The 26,373-nt window shown below is 42.2% G+C and overlaps 2 protein-coding genes across 3 annotated transcripts in view; one reads left to right on the forward strand and one right to left on the reverse strand.

The window, feature by feature from the left end:
• Nucleotides 1-9,919, forward strand: part of KCNG2 (potassium voltage-gated channel modifier subfamily G member 2) — a 28,522-nt gene extending 18,603 nt beyond the window's left edge. Inside the window, exon 2 of the mRNA XM_060244100.1 lies at nucleotides 9,066-9,919. Within this exon, the coding sequence (XP_060100083.1) occupies nucleotides 9,066-9,869 (804 nt within the window). The 3' untranslated portion in view covers nucleotides 9,870-9,919. The remainder of the gene's footprint in view (nucleotides 1-9,065) is intronic.
• A 6,795-nt stretch (nucleotides 9,920-16,714) lies between these two features.
• Nucleotides 16,715-26,373, reverse strand: part of SLC66A2 (solute carrier family 66 member 2) — an 85,103-nt gene continuing 75,444 nt past the window's right edge. For both annotated transcript variants that reach the window (XM_060244101.1, XM_060244102.1), the window contains one exon: nucleotides 16,715-20,309. In XM_060244101.1, the coding sequence (XP_060100084.1) occupies nucleotides 20,102-20,309 (208 nt within the window). In that variant the 3' untranslated portion in view covers nucleotides 16,715-20,101. The remainder of the gene's footprint in view (nucleotides 20,310-26,373) is intronic.

The following is a 26,373-nucleotide window of genomic DNA, read 5'->3' on the forward strand; positions in this document are numbered from 1 at the left end:
CAGTTGTCCTCTCCCCTGTTTTTTTTGCTCAGTGATAAGGATCCTAAGAACACTCTAGCATTTGCAAAATTTTTCTCAATTCTTTTAGCCCTTGCTTAAAAAAAAAAAGTGTCTTCTGCGCTGCTCAAGCTTTGTGATTCAGTGAGCTTCTAATGGTAGGGAAGGATAGGAAAGTAGAATATTGGTTATGTTAAGAATATAAAAATTATCCTGGTGGATCAGATCAGGGTCTATTTAATAGTGTTCTGTCTCTCATAGTACCCAGCTACATGACCCTGGAAAATTTACAAAGTAGGCATAAGGTGACAGAATCATCTCCTGTTGTTTGCCTAGCTTCCTGTATCAAAAATTTATGTTCTATGAACATGGAGGTCCTGCTCTTAGTTGTGATGAGCAATCGCATTTGACAGACTCAATCTCTATGAATTTGTCTTAACTTCCCCCCCCCCCAAAGCCATGTTCTGCTTGAATAAGTCGTTTTCCACACTATTGCTGAAACATCTTTTCCCATAATTGTAATTGGTTAAATGAAGTACTGAGGATTCAATACTGACTTTTTAAAAATATCTGAGTCAAAGTTTTTTCTCCAACAATCTGAAAAGGGAACAGATTAGTCCCATGCAAGATGCTTGCCATGTGTAGTAGCAAAAACAAAAAGAAAGCCAAATGCTAGGCATGGACTCAAATGACACCAGCTTTGCTCCTCCCTTCCCTTCCCTATTTTCCCTGTGTCTTTCTTGGCTATGCTGTAGTTTCTGAAAGGGAGGTCATTATTACAGCAAAACTGTAAATTGCAGTGAAATATTTTGCTAAAGAATGGCACATTCTCCCAACCTCAGTCTTCTCATAGTTTCCAGGATCCCTGTTTTATGAAAGGATGTATACACAAATAAGAAAGAACAGAATGTTCTTGAGCAAAAGACATTTACACCCAATCATATTTAAATTAAAACACATCAAAAGTTGACTAATTCTGCATCAATAGCAGCTTCTCACTTCTGTGGTTTTCCAAGAAACAGCCCAATATAGCCCCTATGGCAGGTTTCACAACAATATAACTTATTTGAGTAAACCTGGTTCCCACCTAAAAGCAAAGTTTGATAATAAACAGACAACAGGTCAGTTCCAGCTTCTATCCTGTAATCTTTTCAGCAAATACAAGTAGAAACTTCTGGCTTTAGGTAAGATTCAGGGCAAGCAACTCAAGAGGACACAAGTTTTTAATATAAAATATAATTGGAATGTAAGGCAAAGGGATATAAATCCAAAGCTACTCCTCAGAAGATACTCACTTAATTGAGCAGAAAGGAATTTCATTCCTAACTGAAATGCTCTTTTATTATCTTTCCTTAACAGACCTGAAATGAAACTAAACTTAGGATAGGATAAAATGTGCCTTTCAAAGGACTCTTTAGAATCATATATTTTTCTGCAGTTGAAGAAATTACATTTCTTTGGTAGCATGGGCAAAAGTTAGTGAGACCTGAGAAGCCGGGGCCTGGTCTTGTTTGCAGCCCCGCAGTGAGGGTGGAGGGAGGGCAAAGAGGGCAATGGCAGCTGCAGCAACTCTTACCAGAAAGGGGGGGGGGGGGCACAACAAGGAAAGGAAGCTTGATCCTGCCCTAGCCTGATGCCCATCCCAGAAGCTGGAGACAGCTAAGGGGTGTGGGTAGCTGATAGGGTAACTTAAGGTGCCCCCCTGCCGTGGCTTGCCTTCTTTTGCCAAGTGGGTTTTTACCAAGCAGCTTGTGCTCACCACCACCACCACTTTGCTTTGCTGCACAGGCTATGAGGCTGGGCACCCTCTTACCCACAGTTAGGTGTTGCTTGTATCATTACCAGCAGTCAAGCACTCTAGCGATCCAACTTGGTGAAAGTGGCATTGATGTGGCGCACCAGGCCAAGGCAGACCTGCAGATGTTGAGAAAGGAGCTCCTAGTTGTGACTGTGTTCTTGGTCCACTTAGTTTGAGTGGCACTCTTGGTGTGGGGCCCTTTGCCCAGAGAGGGTAGACATGGTGAGGAGAAAGATGACCAACAGGCTGAGAAAGTGTGTGGAGGCCATGGGGGCTGTAGGATCTGCCATCTGGAATTTTGCATCAACTGGCAGCTCCATTTGGGACTGATGTCATCCACCTGTCTCATTGAGGGATGGCTATTTGGATGCATGGCATTAAGGATGCCCTATGGGGTTGGGTACAGCTATAGAAACAGGGCTTTTTTTTTTTTTTTTAGCAGGAACACACAGGAACGCAGTTCCGGCTGGCTTGGTGTGAGGGGGTGTGACCTGATATGGAAATGAGTTCCTGCTGGCCTTTTCTTTTAAAAAGCCCTTTGTGAAACAATGGTGATATCAGGGGGTGTGGCTTAATACGCAAATGATTTCCTGCTGGGCTTTTTCTACAAAAAAGGTTGTGTATAGAAGTGTTGGTGGGAGCTGGGCAGTATCAGCATGGGTCTTAGAGCTATTCTCAGATATCCAGCCTGCATTCCCATTTTCCTGAGTATGTGTGGGGGTGGTCTCTTTAACAGATCTTGGGCTTAGGGATTCAAGGAGTGTGCCCTGCTCAATGGCTGCTGAGTAACAAACAAAGTGGCAACACAATATATTACAGACCAAAATCACCACCACCATGTATCCAAATAAAGCATTTATAAATCCAAATGTGAAAAGTCTCTTCCTATTTTCCAAAGATACATTTTGTACACATTACAAAAATTCCCAAAGGGGGTGAATTCCACAACACAGATATATAACCTATTCTTTCACCCAGAGCCTTTTTTGTAGAAAAAGCCCAGCAGGAACTCATTTTCATATTAGGCCACACCACCTGACATCACCATTGTTTAGCATAGGGCTTTTTTGTAGAAAAAACCCATCAGAGGCTCATTTGCATATTAGGCCACACCCTCTGTTGCCAAGCCCGCTGGAACTGCATTCCGGCTCAAAGTTTGTACAGACAATCAAATCCCCTGTGATTTATCAGAAACCCTGCTGGGAAAAAGCCACACCTGGCCATGCTCAGTCTCTATTTAAACAAAAAAAATTAAATCACTTATACGCTGGCTTTCTCCCCAAAGAGGACCCAAAGTGGCTTACATCATCCCCTTGTCCTCCATTTTATCCTCACAACAATCCTGCGATGTAGGTTGGGCTGAGAGAGTATAGCTAGCCCAAGGTCACCCAGCAACTTTCCATGGCATGAGTGGGAATTTGAACCTGAATCCTCCAGATCCTAGACCCACAGTCTTAACCACTACACACCACACTGGCTCTCACTTGGGGACTGCTAAGAACTCTATCAGCACCATGGCCCCCTACTGGGGACCCCTAGACTAAGATATGAGTGCTTGCTTAATTAATAAGATCCAATTTCTTCAGGGGAATTATGAGAGCAGACTACAATAGCCCCTGTTCTTTTATACGGGGAACACTTGGAGATTACACCTTAGTGTAATCCTGTGCCGTGGGCCCAACCAGCCTCCAAGTAGTGTTTTTCCAGCCTAAGGAGCCTTTCACCAACTTCTGGCTTTTTCTCTAATGAAAGAACCACTTAATTTGGAGGGCACCTTCTTAGACTGAACCAAAAGGAAAGGTGTGGGGTATAAAATGAACAAACTCTTCTCAGTGGAGTGTTAGGATAGGCTTGGATCCATCCTGGTGTATCCAGCATTATTTTATTAGTTTAAAGATTCCCAAGCAAACAGAAGTTATTTTATCTCACCACTGGATAAGGAATTTAATCACATGAACACAGCATATGGACTCTTGTTCAGTCTGATTTCCTTATGTCACGAACACAAGCTAGTTTTCCTTCCTCCAGAGCCAGAACAGTATTTCATAAAATACGTTCAGGCAAACAACTCATGCTTGCATCTGTCCTGTGCTGTGGCCTGATTGAAGGGTGATGCACACATTAAAAGCAGAGCTTGATTCAAGTCCAGTAACACCTCAGAGGCAAACAGCATTGGCGAGGGGTGTAGTAAGTTTTCAAGAGTAGGGTTAGCAGCCTCCGGGTGGGGCCTGGAAATCTCTCACTTTTACAACTCTCTCCAGCTGTCAGAGATCAGCCCCCCTGGAAAAAATTGCTGCTTTGAAGGGTAGACGGGGCTTTTTTGTAGAAAAAGCCCAGCAGGAACTCATTTGCATATTTGACCCTACCTGCTGACATCACCACTGTTTCACATGTAGAAAAAGCCCAGCAGGAAATAATCTGCATATCAAGCCACACCCCTGACACAAAGACAGCTGGAACTGCGTTCCTGTGCGTTTCTGTTCAAAAAAAGCCCTGCTGAGGCCCCTGCCTTCCCCAAACCCCACACTCTTCTGGATCCACCCCCCCAAGTCTCCAGGTATTTTCCAACACAGACCAGGCAACTCTATTCAAGAGTCAAAGCGCCTTCAGAGTTTTTACTCTGGAAAACTTGCAGCCCCAAAATCTTGTTAGTCTCTGAGGTGCTGGTAGACTTGAATCTTGCTCTTTTCCTGCAGATCAACACAGCTACTGTCCTGAAACTGCTTTTAAAAGCACTCACCCATGGGTCTTTGGACCCACACAGTATCTTATTTAAACTGACTACCCCCCTGTAAAGCAGTTAGGCTGTGCACATGGCTGTTTTGCATGGTTAGCAGCCCAATTTAAATGAGCTGCTGTGCGAGTGCAAAGGTTGAGTGCTTTCAATGAGCACCTCACATTTAAATGAAGCCACTGTTTGCTTGCTAGAGTTGGTTAACATTCACAAGGCGTTTAATACCAGAAAGGAAACCATTAGTTGCGGCTGTATTTGGTACAGGGGATAAAGGGGGGAAAAGGTCATTTTTCAGTGTTGCTCACTAGTGTAAGTTCTGAGGTGAGTTTGCAGCTGTAAGAGAAAAAAACCAATAAAATTGCCGTCCTCCATTAAGGAACTGATAATCACTCATTAAAACAATTCTCTATCCTTAGAGGCTTATATGTGAGTGGATTTTGAACTTTTTATCAGGTCGTTCACAAAGGGTTAAAATGGACGGATATCCTTCTTCCGTGAAGATCTTAAACACTGGCACTCCCCAGGGATGTGTCTTGAGTCCATTTCTTTTCACTATTTACACGTCTGATTGTGTTTCTAGTAGTCTGAGCAATAAAATCATTAAGTATGCAGATGATACAACGTTAGTGGGGCTCATCTCTGAGAATGATGAGTCTGCGTATAGGAGGGAAGTTCATCAGCTGTCCCTCTGGAGTAAGGCAAATAATTTTATTTTTAATGTAAATAAGACGAAGGAAATTATAGTGGATTATAGGAAGAGTAGTCTGGACATTCAGCCATTGTTTATTGATGGGGTTATGGTAGAACAGGTGACAGAATGGAAGTTTTTGGGAATTACTATGGCCGTTTTCCCACTAGCGTTTGCTCCGGCGTAGCGCCCCATTTACCTCCGGATCTTCTCTTGGATTTCGCACATGTTGCTCCGGCGCTGCGCTTTGCTCCGGCGCTTCAGGGATTTTACGCCGGAGTATGTTTTTCAGCAAGTTGCCGGAGTTTCCGAAAACCTCCGGATCCACTCCGGATCCACTCAGCGGAGTTTCCTGTGCGAAATCCATCCACGCCGGATCGACTGCTTTGGGGGCGTCACCCTCTCCCTTTCCGTCCTCCCACCCCATCCACCCGCTTGGCCAATCATCAGCATTTCGCGGCGCTTCCCCAAAGTGCCGGCACGGCCATTTTTTTTTTTTAAACTTCACAGTTTTGCGTAATAGCGATATTTCGAAATTAACAAATAGAAAAAAAAAAACCCTCCTGGAATAGCCTCAATTGGCACTTCAATTGGTTTCGTTAGAATTTTTTTTTATTATTGACTTTAGTTGCGTTATTCCGCTGTTGCGTTATCTCGATAATGCGAAAACGACCATTGCTGGGGGGGGGGGGAATGTAGTGCCGGTGCGGGCCACAGCGTCCATGTGTGTGTGTTTTAAGAAGGGAATGCCTCCCTCAGCTGTGCCACCAGGATTTCTGGACCTGCACAAAATCGCCATGTATAAAATGGGAAGTTGGAGTCCTGCATTCTTCTCCCTGGCTACATTCTGCTCGGTTAGAAAGTAGACGCGACCGAGCTCCTCACACGCGCCACAGAAGGGGAAGGAGAGAATGGAGCGGGGGGGGGAGCTCTGGCAGCAGGAATCAGTCAGGTCCCCGTTGCAAGCGCCAGCCGGGGAGGGGAAAGAGAGCGGAGGAAATTTGGGGGGGGGGATCTAGTGCTTCAGAATTTGGGGGGGGGAATCTAGTGCTAGGATTCTCCACTGTGAATGCTTCCGTTAATACATAAAGGGCTGTGGAGGATTCTACAGCTGCAGCCAATCCATAAGCAGCAGCAGCACACGTGATGCGGTTTGTCCAAGAAATGAAGGGGAGGCAGCAGCTCGATGTTACGTTAGTACGTTAGTACGTCATTACGCGACCAGACTTGCGCTTAAAAAAAAAATGATTGACAGGGCATCGGACTCAAGCCGATGCCAGTGGGAAAACGATTTGAGCCGGGGCTTCAGGGAAGGCGACGCCGCAAAGAGTCACTAGTGGGAAAACGAGAAAAATGCTCTGGACATAATTGCGCCGCGGAAAAAGGGGAGCAAACGCTAAGTGCGAAAACGGCCTATGAAACAGGATCTAACATGGGGAGCAAATACTTTAGCTCTAGAGAAACAGGCCCAGCAACGACTATACTATTTAAGACTCTTAAGATCACAACAACTGTCAGGGAGTCTGCTGGTTGCCTTTTATCGTAGTTCCATTGAGAGCATTTTATCTTATTGCCTCTGCGTGTGGTTTGGGAGCTGCACGGAAGCAGAGAGAAGGGTGCTCCAAAGAGTGATGGTGAGAGCACAGAAGATTTGTGGATGTTCTCTCCCCTCATTGGTGGATCTGTATGATAAGGGATGTAGAAGGAAGATACAAATGATCTTAAGGGACCCTTCACATCCGGGCCACTTGCTATTTGAGATTTTACCATCAGGTAGGCGATATAGAGTGTTGAAGGCAAAGACAAATAGATTCAAGGGCAGCTTCTATCCAAGAGCCGTGGTTAAGCTAAATGCAGGGTTATGAATGGTTATGTGTTTTTAGATGCATTTAAATGGTCTATGTATATGTCCTTTTGTGGGTGTTGATGTGTTGGTATGTTTGTGGAAGAGTACCTCATTTCGTTGCTCTCATTTTCTTGAGAACAATGACAATAAATTTATCTATCTATCTATCTATCTATCTATCTATCTATCTATCTATCTATCTATCTATCTATCTATCTATCTTAAGAAAAACATCTGATTACTTTTTATTTACTTATTATTTATATCATAAAATTTCTAGCCTGCCCTTCCCTGCACTGCAGGGCTCAAGGGTGGGTTATAACAGTAGTTATATACAGTAAATTTAAAACAGGTAAAACATAATCTACACAATATTAAAAACCTATAATATCAGATAATACCAGATCGTACTCAGACACAAGTTAACAAGTGTTCCCAAAGAACCTTCAGTATGTGTGCCCATAGATGATAACAAATACTGGGCAAGTGGCAAAAAAGCAAGGGCGGGTATGGGAGGCTAGTATAGTTGGATCTCCACCACCTCAACCATAGGCCTTGCAGAACATCTCCATTTTACAGCCCCTGTGGAACTGCAATGAGTCCCAAAGGGCCCTGATCTCATTTGGAAGAGTGTCCCATCAGGCTCTAGTCAAGGCTAAGCGAGTCTCCTTTGGGCTGAGGTCCACCAGTAGATATTGATCTGGACCACTGTGGCTAAGTCACAGGGAGAGAGGTAGGGAACCAGTTGCCTCACCTGCTGAAGATGGTAAAATGCTCATCTGGCAACCTATGTGATTGGGCTTCCATTGAAAGTGAGGCATTTAAAAATAGATATTTAGATACAGAAGGGAACCAATTGTTTATTAGAGTGGCTTTGTTTGCTTTTCATACAAAAATAGTTTTTCTGTTTGCAATCCATTCCAGATGGTTGGGTGCTCTCAGTCTGTGTGTGGGTTTCAAGCCCCTAATGTTGAAGTGAAGCTTAATATATATTTTTAGATTGGGGAGCCAGCATGGTATAGTGGTAAAGAGCTATGGATTCTAATGTAGAGAACCAGGTTCGATTCTGCCCTCCTCCACTTGAAGTCACAGCTCTTCCATCCCCCTCCCCAAAATAAGTAGTACAAAAAACAACTGTGTTATAACCAATAAGACTGTACAAAAAAGAATTATTTTGTTCTTCTAGATACCATAAATCATAATAATTACAAACACACACGATCAATCAGCTTATCATACAAAGATACCATCCAATCACAGATGAAGAGTCCACCAAAGGGAAGGGCTCCTGAAACTCCTTGATTAATAGAATATCCAGAAATTCATATAATGGCATCTAAATGGAGTCCTCATCCACTAAATCCAGTTTAAAGGTTGAAATATCCTTGTCCTTTATGTGTTTGCTAGCTGGTGAATCACGTTTCACAAATAAGTGCTCTTTTCATAAGCCAACTTCTCCAGAAATTCTGTGTGAATAATGTTGCCTAATTCTTACAGCATCACTCCAAGGCACAGGCCAAATAAGCCTAGCTCATTGCATAACACCAAACAGAGCTAGAGCGTAAGGCTGCCAGACAATCCTGGGAGCTCCTGGCTATACCATACACAATACTATAAGATTATTGTTTTTAATTGTGTTTTAAGGTGCTTTGGCAAGTGGGATTTTGACCTGTCCTGTAGAAACAGCTGCTATACTAACATGGAAGAGGCTAGTGATTCATTGACACTAAGGACTGTCTGAACATCTTCTATTTTGTAGAGTTTCTCTAAGATTAAAGCGTTGTCCCCAAATTCAGCTCAGAGAATGTGGGACACAAAGCAGACAAAATAGCCTCTGAAGAAGGAGGCTCTTGTCGTACTATTTGGCCTCTGAGATGCAACAGCACCTGTTTCTGTTTGGGTTTCTAATTATGGATTTAATTCAGAGCAAATTACTTGTGGCATCATGCACTAAAGAATACTTTTGCTATCTTGCTAAATGTTTGTTCTGCCTTCCCCTCAGGGTGAATGTTCCAAGAAGTGCCATGACATCTTTGTGTTGGAGACGGTCTGTGTGGCCTGGTTTTCCTTTGAGTTCGTCTTACGCTCCATCCAGGCAGAGAGCAAGTGCGCCTTCTTGAAGACCCCACTCAACATCATAGACATTTTGGCCATCTTGCCTTTTTACATCTCTCTGTTTGTGGATATGGCCTCTACCAAAAACAGCAGCAAGCCTGGGGGAGGCGGAGTTGGCAACAAATACCTGGAGAGAGTGGGACTCGTCCTCCGATTTTTGCGAGCCCTACGTATCCTGTATGTCATGCGGTTGGCACGGCATTCCTTGGGGCTGCAGACCCTGGGACTTACTGTGCGCCGCTGCACACGGGAATTTGGACTCCTCCTCCTTTTCCTTTGTGTTGCTATGGCACTTTTTTCCCCATTAGTTTTCCTAGCGGAGAGTGAAATGGGAGCCAAGCATGAATTCACGAGTGTTCCTAGTAGTTATTGGTGGGCTGTAATATCCATGACAACTGTTGGTTATGGTGACATGGTGCCTCGCAGCATTCCAGGACAAGTGGTAGCCCTGAGCAGTATCTTGAGTGGCATTTTGCTTATGGCTTTCCCTGTCACTTCCATCTTTCACACTTTTTCCCGCTCATACACAGAGCTTAAAGAACAGCAGCAGCGAGCTGCTACACGACAGTTTCATCAGGTAGAAGAAATCCCTACTGATGACAGCGCTCAGGGAGAAGATGCCCCGTGTCCACAAGGGACTAATGAAGAGATGCTTCATACTGATACAGAACAGGGAACAAAGAGTTACTGACTTTAACGAAATCAAAATCTTGCAGCAACAGTATTGAAAAACTGGGCAAGGATATTCAGGGTATTGAACCATAGTGAAGGAGAGAGACCTGCCTCTGGAGCAGTGCCAAAATGAAAGCCAAACATGTTACTTAAAATGATGCCGAGGACAAATTCAGTTTTATCTTTCTTAGAACACCAGAGACACTTCAGCACAAAAATGTTGCTGCTTGGTCTTTTTTAAAAGGCAGCAGTTCATGACAAGTTTCTACTGTACAGATGTAGTGAAAAATAATAACATTGCTAAAGCAGATTTTTATTTTTTACTAATGGGCTCAAATTCAGGGTGAAGTACATGTATTGACTGCAAATTTGGATCAAAGAGCAGATTGCACAAAAATACTTCTTCTCGTACTGTGCACCACTGATGGATCCATCTTGTTGCACACCCTCATGAACTGTGCACAGAAAGGGTGAAGGATGCATTTATATTAACAAGGGTATGTTACAGGGGAGTGACCAGCAAATCCATTTCGATTTTACCTCTCTGCTTTATTGATTTCCTGTTTAATAAAAGGGGGGAAAAACTATACTATTTTGGCAGCCTGCTGACAGGTGCTCTAGCTCTTTAGGCATTACTTAATTAATATACATATTTATACTACAACAAGCTTTTCCTAAATTGGGTGGTAGACCTATACAGTGTCTTCCTTTGCTCAGATCTGAATGTCCATTCTGTTTTAAAATGTTTTACTTCTGTATGTCTGGTATCCTGCGGTATCCCATGCCCAAAATTTTCCAAAAGAAAGAGAACCTCTCTAAGGGAGCTTAGTGGCTGGCTGGAGGAGTTAGAACACCCTACCTTGACCCAGAACCAGAAGGCAAAATTGGGTCTCTCCTGCAACAAGCAAAGGCGGTAGCCCATAGGTGGGGAGGTTATGGCCAGCAAGTAGGGAAGTTTCAGCTGCTTCTGTGCTCAAAAAAAAGAAATGCTGAGCTGCTTAGGATGTTACATAATGTAGAGGGAACCGGAAGAACCATTGATGCTGCAACATCACCTGACTCTGAGGCAGGGAGAAGATACTGAAGCTGAACTTTGGACAGTAAAAAGTTGCTCAGAGGAGAAGAAGCAAAAGTTACCTTTGCTTCCTTGATCCTTTTGGTTTATGCAACAAGTGATGTTTCTCTACTGATGTAGACCAAAGTCTTCACACAGATTCTGTTCTGCTGGGAGCAAGAACCAGATATTAAAGTCAAAGAAACCAGGAGGGGCTTCCCCATGGAATCCATGGGAGCATCAGAAGATCAGCTGCAGTGGGCAAGAGGAGCGGGAAGGGGGGTGCTTCATATCTGAGCAAAAAAAACACCATCACCCTGGCAAAAAGAGGATTCTAGTGGAGCAGAAGGCTGTTATACAGCTTATCTTCTAATGGCCAGGAAGGTTATGAGGGAACAACTTTAAATTCAGAGCATATTTTTTAAAAGCAGCACTCTTAAATCAAAGTTTGGGGGCTTAGCTGCCAAAATACTGACTTTATTTAAAAAATAATTAATTTGCTTCTGTCCAGCAATTGATCCTTTTGAACATGGCTTACAATTGCTGCTTTCTCCTTATTACTTGTTCCAAACGTTTGAACATAAAATTAACAATAAAATTCTTAAGACATAAAACCTGAATCTCGTTTCTTGTTTTACTGATTTAAGGCAGTTCTGTATCATGCCTAGCACCACCGCAGGCCATTTCTCATCTCTGCTTTGTCTGCTGAGTGGTAGCTGCTTTAGCTTAATGTGTAAGGACAGCATTTATTAATTTATTACATTTATAAACTTCCTTTCTTCCATCAAGAAACTCAAGGAAAGAGTACGTGGGTGTCCCAGGAGATCTCCCACCCAGTTCACTGACCAGACACAAACCTGCTTAGTACCAATAGAATACAAGAGCTGTTACTGTACTGCCTCCATTTCTCCCCATCCCATCCATCTTAGAGACCTACTTTGTTGCATTTTGAAAAAATTAGAGCTGGTAAACACATCTCTGACCGTCACAAACAAGCCAGACACAGTTCAGTCCTGCTAGCTGGAAATGCACAATCAGCTTCTGGATAATCCTGGGGGAGAAGGCATCCCCGAGAAAAGTAGGTAATTAAATCAAGGAACACCAGATCTCAGCAGTGAACATTTTGCCACAACAAATTCTTTCACTATACCATATACAATTAATTTGTCCGGGATTTATGCTACCTGCATTCAGCTTCCTACCTTCACTCAGGTTTGACTACTACCAACCTCCGTCCCCCCCAGTTTTACAATCACTTTCTAGACAATTGCATTTTTAGTAATTTATATTAATGAACCACCACCAATCCTGAAATGCCTACCCCTTACCACCACCTCCTTCAGATCCCAAGCCACTCCCATTTTTGTGTTAGAACTGGGAATCAGAATTCTTCCTAACAGTGTGAATTGTGCCTGTTCCAAGGCTACCTTTTCCTTATGAATTATTGCATTCACAAGAAGGGTGATTACAGATGGGCGGCTCAGGGCGGCATGAAGCTGCCCCAGAGAGAGCCAGCCAGAAAAGGGGCAACCTCCAGATGGCACATGGCCCGCCCCCCAGAACAGGGATGGTCTGCGTGTGCCCCAGAGAGCTTCCAGAGCACTTGTGTGCCTCCCAGCTGCTCCTTGGGTGCTTCTCAGCCTTCCAGATGGCCAGGAAGTGTCTCAGAGCCACCTCAGAATTTAGGCACCACTTACAAAGGTGGCTTCAATCTGGCCCCAGCGTGCTACAGTCAGGACAGGAGGCAGACATGCACGTGTGGATGAGTTTTTTTGGTCCACCTGCCTCCTGTCCCCAGGGTGGCTTAAACCACCTGTCTGTAATCACCCTAAGTGGCCCTTTTCTTTGCCCTCTGAATTATCTGCTGTCTCTGCCGCCTCGATGCTGGACCTCTTTGGACTTCAAGGTCAGTCGCTATAACATTTCATCAGTCTTCTCTTTCCCCTCTCCCTCCTCTTCTCTGCTCTGCTTCAGTGGAAATAAGTTGTTCTCCAGTAGACAGTGGACACTTGATACTGTTATTGCTAATTCCGCTGTCCTAAGATTGTACAGTTCTCTTTGAGGCAAAACTAAATACGATGGCATTTTAAAGTGATTTTAAAATGCTATGCAACAGCATGATGGGCTAAGGTTCATGTCTCTTCCCACCCCTACCTCAGCAACTACCAAAATGGCCACCCCACAGCTGTTTTGGCATGTGATAAGGCACAGGGGTGGAGGGGAAGCAAGAACACTGTGCTGGGCACCCAATCAGGATCAGGCCTTCATAGCATTTTTAAATCACTTCAAAATGATGGGGGCAATGTCCTCATGGCAACCACAAGGACATCATCAAGTCTAGTTTGGTGTTTAATAAACCTCATTCCTGGCTTCATCATTACTGGGTTTCAGTATTCTTTCCAAATTTGTAGTGACACTTCTCCCATTTCTCCCAAGTGTAGGAGTTGCCTAGGATTTCTTCTTGCCAGTGTGAAACCCAAAGCCTACAGTTTCCTAATTGAGGAATAATAGGAAGGCACTTGTTTCCTTGTTTGTCTTCAATTAACTTAGATGGTTGTAACTCTGACTAGGATTTCACTGCTAGTGTGGCAGAAGACTTCAGTTGGAGAAAGCAGCCACATTCATCTAGACATATGTCTAGAGAGCATGTGTATTCTGACCAGAGACAGCCTTCAAACCATGCCCTGTGATTTACATGATCTCTCAATGTTCTGTGAAAGACAGTCTTTGGCTGAAAAAGTTCTCTTTAATGTATGATTTTAGAAGTAACCTCTGTCGGCAACAATTTGAAATCTACACAAGATACTTAATATGTATATTTTTTTAAAACCTAGTTGTTTATTCTACTGGTCACTTCATACTGTGCAGTATCTGATGAAGTCTACTAAAACTCTTATGGAGCCTCAATACATCAGTACAGCATACCTATTCCTGGCTCTGAGGTTATTGGAAATAGACAGGGGACCATGGTGGATTGACAAACAAATCAGAAAAATATATACTGTGAAACACAACGTCAATGTACGGTATAACAAATCCTGCTAATATTCAAAGAATGAAATTACAACAGAAATTAAAAGTCCACTATACCACTAGATGTAATCCTATATGCAATATAAAGAGAATCCTTTTAACAGTCAACCCCATCAGTTGCCAGCCATCTTCACCTAGAAGGAATCTGCAGGATTCTTGTATTGAATATTCTTCTTCAAGTGCAAGTAGCTGAATTAGAAAATTGGCAAGACCACATAGTGGATTTTTAAATGTTGATTGCTAAAAAGGATTTTTCTTTATATCACATATGGAGCTTTAATGCCTGTTGTAATTTCATTCTTTGAATATTAGCAAAATTTGTTAGTTGTCAATATACATTGACATTGTGTTTCATGGTGTATTTTTCTGATTTGTCTGGGATTATTGGTTCATGTGATTAGACTGAGCTGACACTCATGATAGGCACAATTTGAGTTACCAGCCCTGCAGTTCTCCCTGTACTACAGTTGATCTCCAGACTAAAAGAGATAAGTTACCCTTAAGGAAATGACAGCTGGAGGACAACTCTGTAGCATCACATCCTTACTGAGCTCCCTCCCCAGGCCACTGCACTCCAGATTCTCCAGGAATTTACCGTCAGAGTTGAAAACCCTAGGCTCAATATAAGAAGTTATAGACAGATTATTCCATGTCATTTTATTCTCATCCTCTTCGACAGTAGGCTTTAGATATATTTTGTACAGAATCAGTGTTCTGAGTCACCAACAAACTACATAAGTATCTTGCAGAGCTCTCCGCAGCCTCAGCTAGCATGATCAGATCAGGCAAACAGTGTCCTGATGGTTAAACAACCTCCTTGGTGCCCAACTCTGGTGCAAATCAAATACTTCCACCCCCATTTTCATTTCCGGTGCTCTTGTGAATTTACTGGTCAATATGGAAGCACCATCTGGACACTTCCAGAGAAAGTGATAATATTTCTGTTGACACTACCTACAGCTTCTTGTATCTTTCAAACACATTTGTGAAACATTAACTTTGACCATCCATCTGTATATGTCATTATAAATGCTGTCTCCTCTTGAAATTCACTCAGGATATAATTATTTCTTGGAGCAACAATCTTTCCTTGCTTTTAGCTTTGGAAAAATAGTCATCCACCTTTTCATCTTTCAAGTAACTTTAGGCCTTGTTTTTATGCTTCCACAAGGCTCTTGCTGCTGGAGAAATCTAATAAAATATTGTAATTTTCACAGTAAAAAGCAGCAGCTGCTGCTTTAATCCATTTACTACTATGCCAGTGGGAGCATTAGATAATGGCAGTAGCACAAAAAGAACTGTCTCGGTTGCATTTGCTATCCTAGATAAATGAAATGTCATTTTCCTGTTTTACACCCCAAAAAATTGTTGGCTGGATTAAAGGCAATACGCTGTCACTTGGTAAAAGTCAAGGGAAATTAAACAACAGGCCAGGCTGGTTACAAGCTGATTTTGCATTGAACCTTTTGAATCTTTAGATTATCAGCTTTTTGGAGAGCAAATTATCATACAGAGTCTGGGACTGGCTCAGATTCTAGACCTTAGCAACAAATAAATTTGCTAGGGACTATAGAGGGATTCTAGTCCTTCAGTGCAAATGCAGATTAAAACCAGGCTTGAATTGCCAGAGATTTAGCCTGTGCAGCACAGTATAAGCTTTCCCCCCTCCTTTTTACTGCAGTAGCATTCTCACATATTTATTTTACTTCAAGAGGCTGGTGGAAGCTGTTAAAATCAAAACATCTTCAAGCTTTTCCCAGCTGAACTAAGTGAAATAATTTTATATGCCTTTTTCTTTTGTTCTGTGACCTGAGTTCTGAGATAGTCAGGCCTACTGATTTCAAGAAGCCTTAAATATGACATAGCTTTCTCTGGATCAAGATCCAGATGTTGACCAGGGAAATTCAGAAGTGAGTAATGAAGAACCAACTTCCTCCCCACAGTTACAGAGCTATTTTTACCAAATGACAGCAAATTATTTATTGGAATTAACTTGAGAGCTGATGTGGTTCAATGAAGAGATTTTTGACCTTTGTTCAAACCATTGCTTTGCCACGATTCTATACACAGTGCCTTGGCCAAACAACTTGGCTTCAGTTATCCATATGGAAAAAACACATTTAAAATACCAGATTTTAAAAGTGCTGTGTAAATGATTAAGTAATAACTCTGATGTTCTGAGCAGAATGAGATAGTGCAAGGGGGCAGGGGCATGATGCCATTTAAGATGCAAAGATTCTGTTTTACCTCTCTAATACTGCCATAAATTGAGGCCTAACATTTAAAGAGCTACTTTCCTAGAAACTTTAGAGTAAATTCTTGTTTGTCTATATGTAACTATGCAGGTGTTTGTACACACCACACACACATACATATATATACACACTGATCCCCACAGTTTTGTGTTGAAAGCTTCCAGCCTACACGATGTTGTATGGTTTGTTGTTGTATGGATTGCTGCTCTCAAATCTGATCAACATATTTGTGGTTATGATGTTTTTGAAATAATTCATTTTAATGTTTTTAATTGTTGTAAGCCGCCCTGAGCCCGCCTGCGGGATAGGGCAGGGTATAAATTGGAAAACTGAATTAATTAAATTATATTAAAATTCACGAAGCCCAGTGTCAAAGAAAAAGACATGCAAAAGCCTGAAATTGGCAGGCATGCTTTACACATACACTACGCTCCTTGTCCCACACCCCTGATGTAAAATCCTTTCAATCTCCACCCAAGTATATTTTCTTCCCATCTTACAATGAAAGAACAAAGCAAGTAATGAAAGATGTGCATAATGATCCATTTATTTTTTAAAAAAAAAATCACTGCAACTGATAAACAGCATGTGACCATCATCAAAATATACATACATTCAACAGAGATGCATTTAAGTTTCTTGATATCTAAACTGCGATGATCATTGTTATACAGATTTCTTTTACACATAAAAAACTTTAACTTTAAAAGGGATCTGTTCTCTAGTTGCTGAGGTGCCCTTTAGATATTCTTCCAGCAACACAGGGACTACTTATCCAAGAGCAACGCCACCTGGGTGGGAGAATATTTAAATGACAAACAAGAGCTAACTGTATGGGTCTTTCCCACTGAATCAACATCTAATGGGGATGCTAACTCTGTAAGAAAGACTTTGCAGTCAGACCTAGTCACAAAGTTGGGTTACCCCCACATTCTCCCTGCTGTACAGGAGATGGATATAAAACTGCCCACCTGATTGTGAGAATATTCTAAAGGCACCTTAGATAGCTGTGATCTTACTGGAGTTCAGTGATGTTGGTCAAGATGTGATCTATGGCATATATCTTAAAAGAGGTATTTGGCTCTTCCTCTTAATAATTTGTGGTCTAGAATGAAGTTCACTGTCATATGCTCCAACTTTTTAAATGCCACAAGTTAAAAGTACCTTTAGTCACAAATCTACTGTCTTTTCATCCGGCATTGGCAGCTTTTCTGTGAAGGAAATATATCCATACTGCTTGCATTCTGGATAATCAACAGCATGTAAGAACCTGTACACAACATCCTAGAAGAAGGAAGGGAAAGGGGAAGACGGAATACTATTTATTTTACCTTTAATAATACTTTTTTACACAAAGAAGCATCAAAGATGTGCACTTTCACAGGCTAAGCAAACACATACATTTACTAACTTAATTCTTCACCCTGTTTTCAAAGAACAATGGTGGAGGGGAGGTCATCTCATAAAAAAATAAAGCCCAGCATTCCAAGCTATTATAAGAAATCTTGCAGAAATACAGTCCTCATTACAGCAGCATACCAGGGAAACAGAACCATGGTGGAAGCTTATAATTTAGAAGACAAATGCCCAGATGTTCCTACAGCCAGAACATTTGTGAAAAGGAAAGCAATGGAACATTCATATTCTGCCATGCCAGACAACATCAGCTTGGTAAGGTCACTTCAGGCATAAGGAAATAAGCAAAGGCGCCAACCAATAGTACAAAGTCAAAGGTCAACCATAATGCTTCATACCAAGCTCTCAATAAAGCAGCTTTCCTGAGATTTGGTTTATTTGCCAGTTACAGGCAGGAGAAGAACCATTACTTGCTGCTGCAGGGTGGGAAAAGTCCACTCTTTGCGGTAAGACAGGTGGATCACCTTTTTATCCAGCCGCCATACTGGCAATATTTGCCCCTCGGGCATGAAGGATTTCACAAATCCCAGCTGGTTTGAGGTTTTTCTGTACATGACAAATGGAACATTTGAAAAGCAAATGTACTAAGCATAGAAGGCAAACAATTCCTTCAAAACAAAAAAAACTCCTGATAGATTTTCATTGCACTGCAACAATGAAGTGTTGCTGTCTCTTTGGCAGAGAGAGGAATTTGGTACAGCCAAATGCGTCAGCCAGGAGAGGAGGTCCATCTGAGGATAGTTCTTTTTTGTAGATCAGAGGTGCAGGTGCACAAAGTGACAAATAATAAAAGCAACTGTTTAACAAATCTACTGCTGACCTAAATTGCCATCCTGTAGCAGAATTTCTATGACAGTGAAGAATGTACTTTTCTGGGCTACCGCAGATGCATTTTAAGAGGATGGAACACTTCCTGAAGAGGAACACAACTACACAGTCATCTCCCATCTCATGTCAAAGCAAGCTCCTCTTGGCAGCTAGCCAGAGAGCCTCAAAATTAAACAAAACTGCAGTTCTTGAGTTTTCAAGTCCAAAGTCGCAGAAAACGACATGCAAAAGTCTGAAATTGGCAGGCATGCTTTACACACACACGCACACACACACCCTTTCCCACATATGCACCACATGCAAATCGTATGCAGTCCCCAGCTGCTTCTTCAGTCTCACCTTTTCAAGGAGTGCTCATGGATCTCCCCCCCCCCCAAAAAAAAATTGGTAACATGAAAGACTATTGAAATATAGGTACATAATTTTCCACTCCAGTAATTGCCTACTGCAACAGTTTTGTCCACAGAATACAAAATGACCTGATTTGGCATTAAATAATACAAAGAATGTCAAGGTTCAGTTAAAAGAAGAGGCCTGCTCTATACACAGATTCCTCAGAATGGACACCTTCTAGCTGTTCTACTCTCTCTTTTTCAAAACGGAGGAAAACCAGGTAGTTTCCCATAGTTTGAGATGCACATATATTGACATACTCTCAGTGCTGCCAGTGCCTCTCTGTTATTTCATTGTGCCTATACTGAGGAACCATATCTATGCAATTTCGTTGTTTTTTAATCTGATATAAATATACTGGTACATGGAGTGTACATAAGGCCTAAGCTACAAATTGTGTTTCTTTCCCTCTTTACCACTTTCATACAGTTCCTGACATCAACACTACTTTTAACAATGCCATCATTTGCTAGAAATTTCTCCCTCAACCCTCTAACAACAGCAGCTATTTCAGAAACAAGACCTCTACCAAGTGGTGTTAGACTTCTTCCTTCCCTCCTTTCTTCCATCACCAAGTGAACATCTAATTTATATTTTCCAAATCCAGCTACTGTGAACTATCTCCTGGTCACACTGGTCCAGCAGTGTACATGTGTATGTGCTTATCAATATGTTTATAACTGATAAAATAGGATTATTTATGTCATTCACCACCCCACCACCCCAATCTCTCCCCACCTCATCCATCTTTGATCAGTTGCACCCACCATTTAAAAAAAGTTTTGTATTTATGCTTTTGATTAATACATTGCCTTCATCAATTGTATCCAAAATATTTAACAGATATTCCAAAAGTTCTATCCCTATAGATATTTTATATAAATAGATAAAAGGTTCAAACAAAATATTCTCTGATTCTTATAGCTGAACTTTTCTTGTTAAATAGCACTGAAAACACTAATATCCAGCCTTTGCAAGTATGCTTGTGTGCATACATACATGCACACACATATAGATATAGGTGATTAAGACATATGTACACAGATACAAAAAAGGACACCCCTCACTGGAGCCCCAAAGAGAAAAATCCATTCCAATGAGCACACAACCCAAGGAACACCAATCATTAGAAGTAATGCCAGATATGATACTCTTTCCGTGCAATAATATTCTTCTTCTTCTTCCAGCCCATCAGGAATGCAGTATTTCAGAGCTGAAACTGCAAGACTGGTTCCAAACACAGGTGACTTATTGATGTCTCCACCTTGAGCTTTAAAGTGCTTTTGTACTGGCTGGATGTATTTGGTGTGAAGTTGGCTTCTGGGGGTAGCAGCTGAACAAATAAACCTGCATTAGGATGGCGATATCCACAAAGACCTGGAGAAGACCACAAATGGAGAACTGGAAAGGAGCTTGATTGAGAAGGAAGTATACAGTCTTGAAAGTGTCGCCACTGGTCCACATCAGTACCATCTTTACACTAAAAGGGAGGGAGAAAGGAAAACCTTTTTTAAGAGGAGAAGAAATGGAAAACTGAAAATAAATCCATTTATGTAACAAAAGAACTGTTGTACTGTGTCTATCCAGTCAAATGAATGCCATTGCCTGTAAGGGAAAAAAGCTCATCATTAAACCTTTATAACCTCCTAATGTAATATTATACCAATGCTCTCGACACAAACCAAAGTGCTGGTTGTTGCTTGCTGTTTGTTGCTGACCCAACCCTGTGGAAAGGCCTCCCAGAAGATGCGCAAAGAGCATCATTATGGTCGGTCTGCCTTCAGGAAGGCATGGCATCACCAAGCTGTTAATTTTACCTCGGGCCTTCTTGCTCAGCCCCAATACCATTCTTTGTGTTGGTGTACAGCCAGTACCAAGCCACCAGACAATAGGATCATGCATACACAGAAATAAGATAGGTGCCTCTAACTGTTCAGGTTACAATGCATTTAAAGGAAGACAATATGGTGCAATCTTCATTAAATCTCCTATTTTAGTTCTTCTTTGTGATCTCTAGAGCACATTATTATTCTGGTTTTCCTCCCAATTTATGTGTGAGAATAAAGTGAACAGAGTCCAAGACAGAATTTATAATGTAAAAGCAAACAGATGTTTTCATTAGTACGGTCTCCACAGTTTAAAAAACACTGCCATTTTGTAAGTGCTTGAAACAGCTCTTACTGTATTATAAATGGATGGCCTTTTTAATGGAATAAGGAGCACCCAGTAAAAGCTCTGGAGTCTGTTGTAATAAGCTAAATAGAGATTATGCGATGTGTATGGAGAGACAGCTATAATTGCATAAATGCGACAAAATAAGGCCCAACCATCATCTAACCAGCATGACAGAAAAAAGGGAAGCAGAGACAGAAACTAAAGGTTGCTAGTTTATATTCTGGTCAGCAAAGAGAGACAGAGGGCAGCACAATCCTAAAGCTTGGTTACTAAGCAGAAAAAGAGCCAAGGAGTTCATTGGGACTTAATCCTTTGTAAAGTTGCTCACAATCATGGCTGAAGAGCATAGCAGCCAATCCAGAGCTTCATGCAGATTGTAAAGATACCTGATTTTTTATCTAAGGCACACACATCCAAAGACTTAATGGCAAATCTTTGGCAAATGGAGCAGCGATTTCTGATTCCCACCTCCAACTGCAGAGCCCCACTATGCCCTGGTGCTGTTCCTGAGGGTCTGCAGACTCCCAGAAACAAAAACTGATGGAGCTCAATGACTGCAGTGGGAGGGCAAAATGGGAAAGCCCTATTCCAGAAAGTCCACAGATGGTTGGGTAATAGTTATTCATTAGCATGGGACAAGCCTGGTCACTGAAGTCACAGATTTTTTTTTCTATAACAAATACACAACTGAGGGAAATGCCGAAAGCACCAAAATTAAGTCTCTTCAATCATTTCTGTACAGATGTACATATCTCTCTCAGTTTGCCCTCACACGGTCCTTTTTCCTGTCCAATCATTTAAAAATTGCATATGGGAAAAGGAGGAGAAATCTTCTGTGTACTGAATCAAGGATCACCTTCTGTGAAGTCCGATGGCTGCTCAGAATTAATCTTATTTTTGAGGGGATAAAACCCCCAGAGAGACAGGAAGCGAGAAGTAGCACACAATCTGCCTGGAAGGAAGGAAGCAAATTCATGGCCAGATAAGGAGGATTTCATTACGCAAAGGTTATTTTTCCCATTCTGAGCAGCTGTTCTGCAGGAACAATTTCCCTCTCAGTTCAGGAAAAGGGGAAGAGATACACAACAACATAACTGTTCCGTGAAAGATACAGGAGGCATTTTTAAACAAGCAGGAAATATGCTAAGGAGACTCTGCGATCCCAGTCAAAGCTAACTTTGATCCCAGCTAACTTTGAAAAATCATGTCCACCATTTCTAAGTCACATCTTCGCTACCAAGCATCTGACTCCCTGGGTGATGTACAAAGAACATAAAATAAGGCTGTGTTGATGGAAAATCTCAACAGGGGAATTTTTGACATGATACAAAACCATCATCATTACAATGTTTTGGGGAAGCGGTTTCAGGGAGAGCAGGCTACAAATTGAGGAAAACAAATAACGTTGCACAATAGAAGTGTCAGGCTTCTTTAGATTCTAAAAAGGGATCATTGTTTGCAGAACTTGGAAATCACAGAATGTAAAGATTAATTAAAGAAAATTTAGAAGAGTCTCCTAGCACATTAAAGACTAACACCCATTTATTTCAGCTTCAGCTTTCATGATGTTAAGCCCACTTTGTCAAATGTGTGCGCCCATGCTTACAAAAGCTTATGCTACATTAAATTTGCTAGGTCTTTAAGAGCGCTCCTTTTGTTTTAACTTCCACAAATGAACAGGGCAACCCCACTAGAGTAAGTTTTATTACAGAGAATGAAAAATCTTCTGTGTGGTCAATACCAAGGCAGGCATTAACTCTTGGGGGCTACTGGCAGTTGGAAAGGTACAAATGAATGACTGAATGACAGCCCTACCAAAGATGAAAGATTTCATGTAAAAACACAGAGCAAACATTGTATACCAAACTACTTAAATCCAATAACACTTACATAACGACCTGTTAGGGTTCCCATCCTCTAGGTGGTGGCTGGAAATCTCAGATCTCCAGGTAATAGAGATCAGTTCGCCTGTAAAAAAATGATCGCTTTGGAAGGTGGACTCTATGGCTGCTAACAGATGGCCAACTTAGGGCAGCATCAAGCCAACCTGGAAGTGAGCCGGCCGGAAAAGGAGTGCCCAAGAGTATCCTGAGAGCCCGTGGAAGAGGAATGGACCATTGGCTCCCTGGGGAACATCTAGAGTGCTTACACATCCACGGCTCCCCGGATATTTTCTAGGTGCTTCCCGGATGTCCAGACAGCCAGGGAGGCACCTCAGAGCCACCCCAGCAAAAAGACATCACTTTGAAAGTGGCGCCTTTTTAAGCTAGCTCCTGGTGAGTCGGGGGCAGGACGGGGATGGCAGGCAGATGTGCGCATGTAGACACGCTTTTGGGGGGGGCACTTGCCTGCTGTCCCCGGGGCAGCTTAAACAGCCCATCTGTAACCAGCCACTGAGACTGAAGTCCCTTTCATACCCACACCCCACCATCCTCAGGCCCCACCCCTAAAATCTCCAGGTAGTTCCCAATGCAGTGCTATCAACCTTAACCTAAATGCTCTTAATATAATAAATCCTAAGACTGCAGGGACTCTTTCCCCATAGAATCTCATTTTTGCATTGTAGAATGAATACATTTTGCTGCACATCTCCAATGGGCTCCCCTGGCCCAGACCTTCTGGGTCACTTAAGGGAGCCACAATTAGGAAACTGTGAACAGCTTCCTAGCTGCAAGGAAAACAAACAAAGTGTGCTAGACAGGGATTGGAAGTGTGGTGAGCCATGCTGAAACATGGCTGGTTGAGGGGCAAGAAGAACGTAAGGTTTTTCAACAACACATATGCCAGAGGTAACAAAGGAAGCAAGAGCTGCTCCGAAAAAGATATTATTGCCAGCGGCTGAAGCAACAAAAATAGCACTTCCCAGCGATGTAATTCACTACCATGGTATCTAGTGACAACACGCCTCCCTAATGCAAGTGCCTTTCTTCTAGCTGAGCTTTCCAAAATGCTAGTTTAAACAATGGTATGCAAATACAATGTTCCAGTTATGCAATGCATAAAACTGCATTTACCAGAAATAAAGGATTTTCCAGCAGTAATTACATGTAAATTGAAAAGATGACAGGATGAATATTTTCGATGCTATGGCAATCAGTGCTCAGGGGACAAAAAAAAAACCCTTCACACCTCTCACTTTAGATTAGACTCTGAGTCAAGTATTTTGAAAAGACAGTGAAAGATATCCAGAGTATTCAAATACTGATAAGAAATAGCACATCAAACAAGGAAACACATTTTCTTTCTTGTACTTTGCATGTTGTTACCTGCAAGCGGAAGAAAGAAAATGCAACTGACATTACAAGTGACTTTTACACCTGTGATTCCTAAAGAAGGCTCTAACATGCTAAGATTGTCTAGACCTAACCAAGAAATAATTGATACTCATTTAAGGCTTCTACAGAGATCATGGGGGAGGGGGGTGTTGGCAAATAAATTCGCAATTGTCAAAGGGAATCCTGACATTTGCCTTCCATGAGAACACTTTATTGCACGGTGATCATTTTTTCTAAGCATTCAACACAACATTTTCCAAATGAGCAGCGTGTGTGTCTCTCTTTGTGTGTCCCGTACATATCCCTTCTGCAAGCAATGCCTACAGCAATAATTGTGATTGCAGACTATGTGATAACTGCAGTTGATCCTGACCAGAGTGGTAAGACTGCTGACTTAGAGTGGGGCATTGGGAACATGTCTGGTCCATTCTGAAAGATCTTTGCTGGCTCCCTATTAGTTTCCAGGAACAATTCAGTGTTGCTTTTCACTTCTGAAGCCTTACTTGGCCTTGAATAAAAAACCTCAGAGGGTTCCAGGACACAGCCTTCTCCACTGGAGCACTCCAAGTTTATCATATTTCCTCTCCGTCTTCCTGGTTTCTCCTCTTTCAAATTTTGGACATATCATTCTTCTGGGTTCCCCCCTCTGGCCATCTGGCTATTATACTGTTTTCAAGCTTTCTGTTATTTGGTTTGCTGCTAACTACCATATAAATGTCCTTATTAAGTTTAAGCATTATTTTTAGAATGTATGGGTGGTTTTGTCTATTCTGGTTTTATTGTAAGCTGCTTGAATCACAGCAGTGCCAACAGTGAAGAGTTTGAATGTAACACTGGATGCCTCGTAATCTATGGAGGCCCAAATCACAAATGTCACCAGATCGGCATTCTTCCATCTTCACCAGATCAGGTAACTGGCTCCCTATCTCTTCCCCCCTGACCTAGCCACAGTGACACATGTAATGGTCATCTCCAGGCAGAACTACTGCAACTCACTCTACACAGGACTACCCTTGGGTCTGATCCAGAAACTTCAGCTGGTCCAGAATGCAGCAGCATATATTCTGACTGGAGCACCATTAAGATTGTGCATGCATTTGGTGCTCCACCAGCTATACTAGCTTCCAGTTGAGTACCAGATCAAGTTCAAGGTTTTGGTTTTGACCTTGAAGGCCCCATGTGGTGTGAGACCAATGTACCTTCAAGACCGTCCCTCCTGGTATATCCCAGAAGAGCATTGTGGTCAGTGGACCAAGATCTGCTGGTGGTCCCTAGCCCCAAGGATGTCCACCTAGCCTCAAACAGAGCCAGAACCTTTTCAGCTCTGGCACTAACCTGGTGGAGAACTCTCCTTGCTGAGATTCAAGCCCCGTGGGACTTCATGCAGTTCCCCAGGGCCTGAAAAATGAAGGTGTTCTGCCAGACCTCTGAGCTGGCAGAGATCTAATAGTTTTGGCCTCTCCCTCCCTGCACTGCTTGCTTGCTGCTATGTGCAATCTATTTTGTCCTCTTCTGTCCCATCAGCACTGTCATCCATCCACACATATGCAGGGTACCTACACGGGAGCAATCAGATACGGTACAACTGTTGCTGCCATCATAATTGTTATTACTGCTATTTATTTATGTTTATTCTTTAATGCTTGGGCTGAAGTTTTAGAAGCTGGATTATGTATTCATTATTTATTGCAACCTGCTCTGAGCCTGCTTATGGGGTAGTTCAATGATAAATAAAATATTTTAATAGATAAATTGCTGGTGCAGTCTGGTGTGAGTTTCATGGGCATCCTTATGTTATACATGCACAACTAGCAATACCATTTCCGCACTCCCACATCATTTTGTTACCTTTTCATTTACAGTTACTTCTTTAGGGGAGCATCAGTGGCTCAGTGGTAGAGCATCTGCTTGGGAAGCAGAAGGTTCCAGGTTCAATCCCCGGCATTTCCAACTAAAAAGGGTCCAGGCAAATAGGCATGAAAAACCTCCGCTTGAGACCCTGGAGAGCCGCTGCCAGTCTGAGTAGACAATACTGACTTTGATGGACCAAGGGTCTGATTCAGTAGAAGGCAGCTTCATATGTTCATATATGTT

Source organism: Heteronotia binoei, chromosome 7 (assembly GCF_032191835.1).
Source record: "Heteronotia binoei isolate CCM8104 ecotype False Entrance Well chromosome 7, APGP_CSIRO_Hbin_v1, whole genome shotgun sequence".
NCBI lineage: Eukaryota > Metazoa > Chordata > Lepidosauria > Squamata > Gekkonidae > Heteronotia > Heteronotia binoei.